Here is a 12,108-nt window from a genome sequence, read left to right as displayed (position 1 = left end):
TAAAGAAATGAAGCCTTGGGGAAAAAAACACACCGGCTGTACCTTATTTACAAAATGTGCATCGACTCACCCGTCTTATCAATAAAGATCTGTCTTAGTGATGTTTTCGGTAATGGCCCTATTTTCTAATTGCACTTTTGTGGTAATTGGGTGGCATTTTAAAATGTTTCCAATCGCCAGAACTGCTTATTAAACATAACTTTTATATGTTTTTTTTATGAAAGGGGGCGGGGGGGGGACGTGATTTGTAAAATCGCAAAGAGAAAATGTAAATGCCTGAGAGGACATGAAGTCATCATCATGACTTTGTATTTATTTTAAAGTTGGATTCTGAAAAGATGATAAATGTGGCTGTGGAGAAGTGCGACTTTATTTAACGTTGCGCGGTAATAATGATGATAATCTCAATATTTTTCGACAAGAGGAAGCTGAGCGTCTCGGAGCTGTCACATGAGGATCTGTGGAAGAGAAAAAGGTTGGGGGGGTGTGGTGATGAAGCGCTGAGGTGAATCCAGGAGGTGTTTATTTTGGGGGGAGTGTGTGTTCTCGTGCGGGGAGGTGTTGGCGGGAGGACGCTCTGCCTTTAAACGGCGAGTGTTGTCTGGTTCACCTGGAGCTCCAGTTCCCCCCTCACTCACATACACACACACCCCGTGTGTCCGCGCCACCTCCTGGACACCAGCTCTACATCGGGGGAACAAGTCGAGGAGAAGCGGTGTGTGAGGAGAGGAGGAGGAGGAGGCGGAGATCCCCGGGTTCGCTCGGTTAAAAACACCTCTTAATTTTGTCCACCCCCCCCACCCCAACCACCACTTCTTCCACCCCCTCCACCCCCTTCTATTGTGTGGCACCGGCAGCCACGGGCATGGCTCTCCGAGCCGCCTTGCAAGCGATCCTCGGCTGCCTGCTCACCACCGCTTCGGCCGAGATCTCCAAGGAGGGCGGCTGCAAAGTGAAGACGGTGACCGTGTCCACCCTGCCCGTGCTCCGGGAGAACGACATCAGCTTCCATGGGGCGCTGGCGGCAGAGTCCAAGCTCTTCCTCTTCGTCCGGAACGACCTGCCGGGCGAGATCTTGGTGGTGGACGACCTGGAGAACACCGAGCTACCTTACTTCACCCTGGGTAAGTTCGGCTGTGGGGCTGGAGCACTGGGGGATGGAGAGAGGGAGGGGGGGAGGGAGAGGGGGCACCAAGAGTGGGGGAATCCTTTCAGAAAACGCCTTTCCAACTACTTTTTTGGGGGTGCCAAGAAATGATCAGATCTCCTTACATATTGGGGGCGGGGTGGGTGGTGATGCATTTAAAACAGCAATTGTACTGGGATCAGACTTTTTGTCGTTTTTGTAGTGAATGAATTGGGAACGGGAGATGGCATGAAATCTGCTGATGGTCACAGTCACGATTGAAGATATGGATTGTGACAGGGTCGACTGAGAGAGAGAGAGAGAGAGAGAGGCAAATCGAGATCTTGGTGCATTGTGTCTTTGGATTATTCCTATAATGTGGGTGCCTGCTGTCATGAAATAGCATTGACCCAGCGAGTATCACTGGCTTGCAGTCAGGACGCGGCTTGTTGTAAAGTGCATTGCATACTCCCATGCCGAGAAATGTGATGACTTTTTCCTGCTAACGCATCTCCTTCTCAAAGCTTGCAATGGGTGCACCCCGAGTGGGACAGATAATGATTCGAGGTCCTATTGCCCGCGGCATTTTTAGGCTGCGGAAAAATAAAGTATATTATCTGCCCCCCCACGTCCCACGAATGAAATAGGACGGAAAATGAAATGCAAATCACGGTGGCATCGGCATGATTGCCAAAATTGTAGTGCTCGCGGTTCATACACTTGAGTGCAGACTTGCTTGTGTTTGCGAGGGTTTTAATTGGGATTCTTGTTTGGTGTCATGTGTAATTCTGCTTTTTCAGTGTTTTTAGATCGAAATCAGCAAAATCAAACACTACCAGATAACAGGACAAAGTAGACGGTCCTGAACACTAAGAGCTCGGTGTTAATAAGTTCAGAATACTTTCGGTGTTTCTCAAAGTTCATTTCAAATCAGTTAACGCCTCCACAAAAATGGAGATGCATTTCGACGAATGTGCTGTAATTTTGGATGTTACCGTAATTGTAATTTCAGGATCATTGAGAAGTGTTGGATTCAACTTTTTTTTTCAATTGAGAGAAAACAGCCTGAAAAACAATGGTCCAAAGATTTCCTCTGTGCAACTAGGTGTAGTCAGCTCATAAAGTTGCTTATTTCAAACGCATTGATAGATTTTCCTAACGCACAGAGGGAATCTCCCTTCTATGCCTTGCTGTCAATGGCAATAAATCTTTTCAGTGTAGTTTTTTCTGGTGATTGTCAAATATAAGAAAATAGAGTTTGCCAAAGACTTTGGAACTTATGCAACTATCATTATTGAATGTTCCAAGTACTTCAAGTCAATGAAGCACTTATTGAAATGTAGCTACTGCACTAATATAGGGGAATGTGGAATCCAATTTATGCATTGCAATGTCCTGCAATGTGATAAATGACCAGATAATCTTTTTGGGTGGTCTTGGTTGAAGCACAAATGTTGAGAGGCCAGGGCATTAAGAGAACTCTCCTGCCCTTCTTGAAATGGTGTTGTGGGATCTAAATAGCGTGATGGGATTTTAATATGACATCACCCAATCAAGAGAACAGAAGGGCATGTGGTTTGATTTTGCATCTGAAAGACAGCATCTCTGATAGTGCAGCACTCCCTTTGTACTGCAGTGAAGTGTGAGTAGATTGTGCTCAAATTCTTGTGAAACCATAGCCTTGTGACTCAGAAGTGAGAGTGCTACCACTGAGGCAAAACAAGCAACCTCCAAGGCATAAACTTCAGCATGGCTTGTTCTGTTTTAAATGTTTTATTTGTTAATCATAGTTGCTGGCATTAGATATCAGCCATGCTAGATCACACGTGCTAGTAAGATGCTTTAAAATTTAATGGGATTGATTGATTGACAGCTGAGTTTTTTTGGTTCTGGAAAATTGAAAACAACTTTTCAACTCAAATAAAACTTGAAACAGAAGTTTTATTAGTTTTGATTAGCACAATGTGAACTAGTTTTCTAAAGTGAATAAGTTGGGAGTGTGTGTGTGTGTGTGTGTGGAGGGGGGGAGGGAGGTTGATTTAGATCCATCCCTTCTGCAATAGTTTCACTCTACATGACTCTCAAACTGGATCATGGTAGAACTCAATTTCTCACGTAAAGTAAAGGAAAATGCTGGAAATCTGGAATAAAAACAGAAAATGCTGGAAAAACTCAGCAGAAGGGCCAAAACTTCAGAAGAAAGATCATACGTACTCGAAACGTTAACTCTGTTTCTCTCTCCACAGATGCTGTCAGACCTGCTGAGTTTTTCCAGCATTTTCTGTCTCAATTTCTCACAGTTGTTTAAAACAGGTGTACACTGTCCCTCTTTTGAACACACTGTTCATTACAGAAAGAGCTAATGCATGCTCATCACAACCAGCCCTTTGTTATGTCGCAATGCGTTGCTTTCCTACATCTTTTATAATCTATTAATTTCCCTGCAATTGATAGAAAGGAACTTACTTCATTTCAGTTCTTTCATTTAGCTTTGGCCTCGTGTGATACAGCCCTTTTAAGACTGTTGAATCATTTTTACTAAAATGACATAGTTGGTCTGTGAAAAGAATTATCTTTTCTCAGACTGGACTCCATAGTCAAGTTACTTTTATATTAAAGGTGTACAACCAATATGAGGTGCATACCTCCCCTGCCACAGAATAAATAGCTGACTCTTGTGGAACTGAAAGCATTGTAGATCCATGAATGCATAGGCCTTGAAATGTACCATCAGATTCAGGGAGAAGCAAGTGTAAGAAGCTGATCCTATGTTTACATTCTACTAAGGACATGACACTACACCTTAGAGTTCATGGCAATCAGCATTCAAGTAAAATGGGACCACAGCACATGTAAGTCACTGTCTTTAAACCAGAGGGCAACAAGTCATATAACATCCAGTGATGAATTGGAACCCAGACTAATGAAATGAAAGCACCCAACTCTGACAGCTGCAAACTTCCCATATAAAAAGAATTCCCCAGGAATGAGTCCAAGCATGGGAAAACAGGGATAATTCAATGAGTGGTAATTTCATTCAGAATGGTTGTTGTGAGAAATAGAAATGTCACACTGGTGGCGTTGGGGTTAATGCACTTTGTTGGGGCAATGCTATACTCTCAATCTAACCAATACTGCATCTCACTGGGGAATGTTTGAAGCTATTATGATGTGTAAGGAAGAAAAATAATAATGTAGTGCTAATAATTCTCTGACCATGAAAACAAAATTTTGATTTAAGATTAAAACAATCGCATATTCAGTGTTATAAGCATAGAAGTGCTCCACAGTTTAATATTGCAGTGCTGATTCACACTGACAGAATCCCTGGTTGTTTCTCCATAAATTGAACTAATAAATATTCTTATACTATGTTTTCATAACAAGCACTGAATTTTATGCTAATAATGCAACAATGATTTGAATAGCACACACTGAATCTGGAGAGATTCTGAAAATGCGGCAGAATCTATACAGCGTACCATAGCCTTATGACCTCTGAAAGAAGAGGAGGATCTGGAGCACAGAATCTGATTGCCAGAGACAGACTAAGGGAGGTTCAATCATTTTCCCTTCCTTTTAATCCAAAGCAAAAATTGTGCATGTTTTTTCCTACTCATACAACAAGACTGCCACAGTTGCATGATTTCCTGGAAATAATTATATAATACATTAGTTTAAACTGGACGCAAGAAATAAATTTATGATGCTTAATGGAACAGGGGTTGGTTGGTGGTTAGTTTTCTGTCTAATTCCAAAATTGGCTCCCTCTTGCCAGAATCTAAAACACACTTCGGCATTTTGTGCATTGTGCAATTGATGAAGTGGACAAATTGAAGAGCTTAAGATGCATTACAAATTACTGTATTTTCACAACAAATTTTTTGCTTCCACACTTTTCACACTGCAGTTCTTTCATATTATTGGTCCCATTTTACATGAATGTTGATTACCATAAACTTTAAGGTGTAGTGTCATGTCCTTAGTAGAATGTAAACATAGGATCAGCTTCTTGCACTTGCTTCTCCCTGAATCTGATGGTACATTTCAAGACCTATATATTCATGGATGTACAATGCTGTCAGTTCCACAAGAGATAGCTATTTATTCTGTGGGAGGAGAGGTATGCACCTCACATTGGTTGTACATCTTTAATATAAAATTAACTTAACTATGGAATCCAGTTTGAGAACAGGTAATTCTTTTCATAGACCAATTTTGTCATTTTAGTAAAAATGATTCAACAGTCTTAAAAGGGCGGTATCACATGAGACCAAAGCTAAATGAAAGAGCTGATACTTTGGACTTCATTGTCTTTTTAAAAAAAAAGATGAATTTTGATAAAACACTTGGATATGAAAATTCACTGTGCCCTTCCAATTCACTAAATAGCAACAGCCTATTCTATTGCCTTAATGGTCTCATGGGCAGAGGTGCACGCTAATATAAGGCTATACTGATAAATTCTAGTTCTGCTCCTAAGTACGTGCTAAGGTAGCTTACCATGTAGAAACAGACGTTAGAAGTGCCCTTGGCGAAGAAGTAGATATATTAGTCATTGTTTCCATTCATGACCTCTGTCTGATAATTGCTGTTGAAAGGTGAGCAAGTGTGAACATTGCATGACAGCACCTTAGGACTTAACTATGATGCTATCAAATGCCAAGTAGATCATTGTCATGTACTATTTGGGACTTAACTTGAAGAATGACCACCAGGGTAACTTTTTGGAGGCCTGCTGGCGTGAGAAAGCCTCAATGTGAGGACAGAAGACAGCTGGACAACAAAATCTTGAGTCAGCTGTAAGCCAAGCCCAAAGCAAACATCTGTTTCCAGATGGGTTCTTTGGCTGTCTGCGCTGTTGTACGCAGGTTGTGCAGGTTTCACATTTGTGCTAGTCTTTATTTTTTTCCCTCACAAGGCCTTTATGTTTATCTTGCAGTAACACTGGTAACTGATAGACATGCTGTCAGTGTGAGAATAGAAGTGTATAACATAACTTTATGACAGCATAGTCATTCAAAATAGGGTGCCAGTGCATCAGTGATCTTGTTCAATACCAATAGCGTTGTCATTTTTATAACATTGCTTTTTATTCAGGGAGAAGAGGCTTTCTAATTGTCATGGTAGAAGCATTTTTTGCAGGCCTTGTGGAATTGTTCCAATTAATTTGGTGTGAAACTGACACAGTAGAGGAAACCCAACCATCTGTTTATTCCTTACAAACTACCACCCTTTCACCAACCTCCTTTTCCTCTTCAAGACCCTTGGGTTATTTCCTCCCAAATCCAGGCCCATGTTTCTTGCAGCTTGAACCTCTCCAATCAGGGTTCCACTCCATACAGCACCAAAATGACCCTAATCAAAGACACAAATGGGATCCCATGTCCAAATCTCTTTTGTCGTTCGCCTTCATGCTCGCCTCGATTTTAAAATTCTCACTTTCACTTTCACATTCCAAATTTGGTCTTGCACCACCTCCAGCCCACACACTGATTCAAGAATCTGAACAATTAGAGAATTCTCCTAATTCTGGCCTCTTGTGCATGTGCTACTTCTTTGACGCCCCTAACCCCCACCCCCCCCCTCCAAGGTGATCATGCTTTCAGCTGTTTAGGATCTAAACTCTGAAACCTTCCCCTAAACCTCTTCACTTCATCACCCATCTCTCTTCTAAGATGCTCCTTAAAACTATCCCTTTGACCAAGCCTTTGGTCACTTGTCCTAATTTCTGATTATGCTCCTCTGATGTGCCTTGGGAAATGTTGCTATGTTAAAGGTGCTATGAAAGTGCAAGTTGTTGTTGTTTATTTTGTGCTTTTTATATATTGTATTAAGTTGGTATATTGTAAGTCTACAACAGTCTCATGTGACATATGAACATACATACAAACATATGAATTAGGAGCAGGAGAAGGCCACTCGGCCCCTTGAGCCTGCTCTGCCATTCTATAAGGTCATGGCTAATCTGATTGTAACCTTCATTCCACATTCCTACTTATCCCCGATAATCTTTCACCCCTTGTTTATCAAGAATCTATCTAGCTCTGTCTTAAAAATATTCAAAGACTCTACTTCCACTGCCTTATGAGGAAGAGAGTTCCAAAGACTCAGGACCCTCTGTGAGGAAGAAATTCTGCTTATCTCTGTTTTAAATGAACGACCCCTTATTTTCAAACCATGGACCCAAGCTTCAGATTCTCTCACAAGAGGAAATATCCCGTCTGCATCCACTCTGTCAAGACCCCTCGGGATCTTAAAGGTTTCAATCAAGTCACCTCTTACTCTTCTAAACTCCAGTGGATACAAGCCTAACCTGTTCAACCTTTCCTCCCACTCCTGGCATTAGTATAGTAAACCTTCTCTGATCTGCTTGTAACATGTTTACATCTTTCCTTAAATAAGGAGACCAATACTCTACACAGTACTGCAGATGTAGTCTCACCAGTGCCCTGCATAACTAAAGCATAACCTCCATACTTTTGTAATCAATTCCCCTCGCAATAAATGATAACATTCTATCCTAATTACCTGCTGTACCTGCATACTAGCCTTTTGCGATTCATGCACTAGGACACCCCGACCCTTTGAATCTCAGAGCTCTGCAACCTCTCACCATTTAGATAATATGCTTCTTTTTATTCTTCCTGCCAAAATGGACAATTTCACATTTTCCCACATTATAGTCCATTTGCAAGATCTTTGCCAATTCATTTAATTTATTTATGTCACTTTGTAGCCTCTTCACATCCTGCTCACAACTTACTTTCCTACCTACTTTTGTGTTGTCAGCAAATTTAGAAACCACACCGTCTGTCCCTTCATCCAAGTCATTTATATAAATTGTAAAAAGCTGAAGCCCCAGTACTGATCCCTGTGGCACACCACATGTTACATCCTGCCAACCAGAGAAAAGGCTACCCTCTGTTGCCTGTTAGCTAGCCAATCTTCTATCCATGCCAATCTGTTACCCCCTACACCATGACATTCCAACACTGATTGACATAGAAACTAGAGCTCATGATTGGTATTTCAGACAGCTTAATTGAGGTTAGAATGGAAAATAAAGGAATACTTATGCGGACAACAGGATCAGTGGGGCTGAGGAGACAAAGAGGATGCTGGAATATTTTTTCACTTTTCACATTGTCATAGTTTACAAGCAAAGCTACATTTAAAGCAATCAGCTTTGCAACCACATTAACAGTTGAAATAAGGAATTATGGTAGCATGATGATTTTGTAACTCGCTCAAGTGAATCAATAGCAGTATGTAAACATGTTTCCATGCACTTCCTCTGGGTATGACAATCATAACGTATGGATAATTTATGTCCTCCTTTTGCTATCTTGCCAACTGTATTTTTTAGACAGTCATAGAATGGTTAGAGCACAGAAGAAGACCATTTTGCCTGTATCCATGCTGGCTCTACAAGTGCAGTTCAGCTAGTACCACATCCCTCCCTTTCCTGCAAATTGTCCCTCTTCAGATACTTAACCAATTCCTGTTTCAAAGCCACAATTGAACTTTGCAGCACTCAAAGGTGGTGTGTTACAGACCCTAACCACTGTTGCATATAAAAAAAGTATTTCCTCATGTTGCCTTTAGTTCTTTTGCCAGTCACCTTGAGTCTATGATCCTCTGGTTCTTGACCCATTCATCTATGGGAACAATTTCTCTGTATCCGCTCTATCAAGATGCCTCATGATTTTGAACAGGTTTTATCAAATCTCTCCTCAACCTCTTCAGTAAAGAGAACAGCCCCAGCTTCTCTAATTTGTCCAGGTAACAGAAGTCCCTAAACCCTGGAAACATTCTAGTAAACCTTTTCTGCACCCTCGCTAAAGCCTTCACATCCATCCTTCCTAAAGTGCAGTGCCCAAAATTGGATTAAATAGTCCAGTTGAGACCAGAGAAGTATTTTATAATGATTCATCATATCTTCCTTGCATTTGAACTCTATGCCTCTATTTATAAAACCCATCCTGTATGCCTTTTTAACCACTTCTCAACTTGCCACGCAACCTTCGACAATCTGTGTGCATATATCCCTCAGACTGTCTGTTCCTGTACCCCCTTTAGAATTGTACCATTTAGTTTATATTGCCTGTTTGCACTCCTACCAAAATGAATCGCATCACACTCATTTTCATCTGCCACATGTTCATCGGCCTTTCTACATCTTCTTGAAGTCTATCAAGCAGTAGTTCTAGTCCCAAACCCCGAAGTACCCATTGTATACCCTCCTCCAGTTGGAAAAGCACCCATTCACCATTACTCTGTTTCCTGTCGCTCCGCTTAATTTTGCATCCATGCTGCCATTGAACCCCAGGGAATAAAAGGGACAATTTGCTGGCAAGCCTAGTATGTAGCATTTTATCAAACACCTTTTGGAAGTCCAAATGTACATCATATCTATTCTATTACCTTCATCAACCCTCTCTGTCACCTTGTTATGAACGATGTAGTTGGTAAAGCAGAGTTATTTAAAAATCCCAGAGGGAAACTTTAAACAACTTTCATAACCTATAATTTTAAGTGGTATATTTGAGATGTGATCCTAAATTCAGGAATCAGACCACCTGTTCTCTAGGATTTACATTAAACTGATTGAAACATTTTATTAATTTACACAGGTTAAAATATATACACATGGATTCACATTACTACTATCATAACTTTTAACAAATTCCCAAACTAATCTCCATTAAGGCAAAAGCAACCCATATAATTAACCAGACGCCAGGCAAAGCATTTTCAAAATGAGGTTCTTTTCACTTGGTTCCTATGGAGCCAGTTGGAGGCTTGCAGCTGCCTTTTGATCTCACATTGCCTCTGCTCTGCACACCCAAAAACTGCTGAAGTTATACCTACGAGCCCCATTGAATGTTAATTCTCATTGTATCAACAACCTCTGAACTAAACCTCTCTAACAATAAAACCTCTTTCATAGTACCGGTTTTATTGGTAATATAAACATATTGCTTGGTAGATGCTAGATAGGCGTTAAGTTTTCACCCCACTTCTTGAATGCTCTATTCAAAAAATGCAAATACACACTATCTCTCTTACATATCAAAACTAGTATCCATCAAAGCATCCAGACTAGCTGGCTTTAATCCAATTAAGACACCCCCGCAGACTAAACCTCTATTTTAAAAGAAAACATTTTCCAATAATATATACATTAATAGCTTCATGACATACCTCATCAAAAAACTGAAGCTGCCCTTTCTTCTCCCTCCTCTTTATCGATTTTCAACCCATCCAGTATCTCAACCACTTCCTTTTTCCCATGATTTCAGCAGCATCTTTTTCCTTGGTAAAGACAGATGCAAAGTACTCATTTACTAACTCCTCCATGGCCTCTGCCTACATATATAGATCCCCTTCTTGGTCCTTAATTGGCCCCACCTCTTCTCTTACTACCCTTTTATTATTTATATGACTATAGAAGACTTTCGGATTTGCTTTATGTTAGCCACTAATCTCTCAAACTCTCTCTTTTACTTCTATTATTTCCTTTTTCTTCACTTCATCTCCGAGCTTTTTATATTCAGCCTGGTTCTCACTTGTCTTAACAACTTGACATACTGTCATACACCTTCATTTTTTGCTTCATCCTTCTCTCTATCACTTTCATCATCCAGGGAACTCTAACTTTGGTTGTCCTACTCTTTGGCCTTGTGGGGCTGTAACTCAACCATGCCCAAACTATTTCCTCTTTATATGCAACCCAGTGTTCCAGTTCAATTTTGCCTTCCCACTCCAGTTCAACTGTGATGGATCGTTCTCGACCGATTGAATTTGGCACTCCTCACGTTAGGTATTTTTATTCGAGATTGCTCCTTGTCCTTTTTCCATAGCTATCCTAAAGCTTATGATTCAATGATCACTGCTCCCTAGATGTTCCCATATTTACTGGCACTTGATCCACTTGACTTACCTCATTCCCCAGAACAAGATCCATCAATGTCTCCATCCTGATTGGGCCAGAAACATACTGATCAGGAAAAATCACCTGAACACATTTCTAAAACTCTTCCCCCTCTCTGCCCTTAACACTTTTACAATCCCAGTCTATATTAGGATAATTCAAGTCCCCCATTATCACGACAGTATAGTTTTTGTACCTCGCTGTGATTTCCATTCAAGTTTGCTCCTCTATATCACAAGTCAGGAGTGTAATGGAATATTCTCCACTTGCCTGGATGAGTGCAGCTTCAACAACACTCAAAGCTTGACACCGTCCAGGAGAAAGTAGCCCGCTTGATTGGTACCCCATCACAAACATTCACCCCCTTCACCACTGACACACAGTGGGAGCAGTGAATAACACCTACAAGGTGCACTGCAGCAACTCACCAAGACTCCTTAGACAGCACTTTCCAAACCCACGATCATTACCACCCAGAAGGACAAGGGCAGCAGACACATGGGAATACCACCACCTGAAAGTTCCCCTCCAAGCCACTCACCGTCCTGTCTTGGAAATATATGACCACTCCTTCACTGTTGCTGGGTCAAAATCCTGGAACTCCCTCCCTAACAGCACTGTGGGTGCACCTACACCATGGACTACAGCGGTTCAAGAAGGCAGCTCACCACCACCGTCTCAAGGGCAATTACGGATGAGAAATAAATGCTGGCCTAGCCAGTGTTGCCCACATCCCATGAATGAATAAGAAAATATATATCTTCCCTATCTTTGAGTTGGTGGCCAGTAGTGTAATGGTACCTCTCTCTTGTTTCTTAACTCTAATCAAATAGATTCAGTCCTTGACCCCTCCAGGAAATCCTCTCTCTAGCACTGTAATCTCCTGAATTAATATTGCCACCCATCCTCCTTATCTTTCCTGAATAGCTTGATAGCTTCTATCAAGGAATATTTAGTACCCAGTCTCCCCTTTTTTGAGCCAGTTCTCTGTTATCTCTATGACATGGAGATCTGTTATCTCTATGACATATCCCACATTGCTATC

At 41.2% G+C, this 12,108-nt stretch overlaps 1 protein-coding gene across 5 annotated transcripts in view; it reads left to right on the top strand.

The window, feature by feature from the left end:
- Positions 1–416: 416 nt before the first annotated feature.
- Positions 417–12,108, top strand: part of astn2 (astrotactin 2) — a 1,702,785-nt gene continuing 1,691,093 nt past the window's right edge. For all 5 annotated transcript variants that reach the window (XM_078550334.1, XM_078550333.1, XM_078550331.1 and 2 more), the window contains exon 1: positions 417–1,124. In XM_078550334.1, the coding sequence (XP_078406460.1) occupies positions 866–1,124 (259 nt within the window). In that variant the 5' untranslated portion in view covers positions 417–865. The remainder of the gene's footprint in view (positions 1,125–12,108) is intronic.

Source organism: Cetorhinus maximus, chromosome 10 (assembly GCF_964194155.1).
Source record: "Cetorhinus maximus chromosome 10, sCetMax3.hap1.1, whole genome shotgun sequence".
NCBI lineage: Eukaryota > Metazoa > Chordata > Chondrichthyes > Lamniformes > Cetorhinidae > Cetorhinus > Cetorhinus maximus.
Note: the sequence above shows the minus strand (reverse complement) of the source record. Positions and strands in the feature narration are given on the sequence as shown.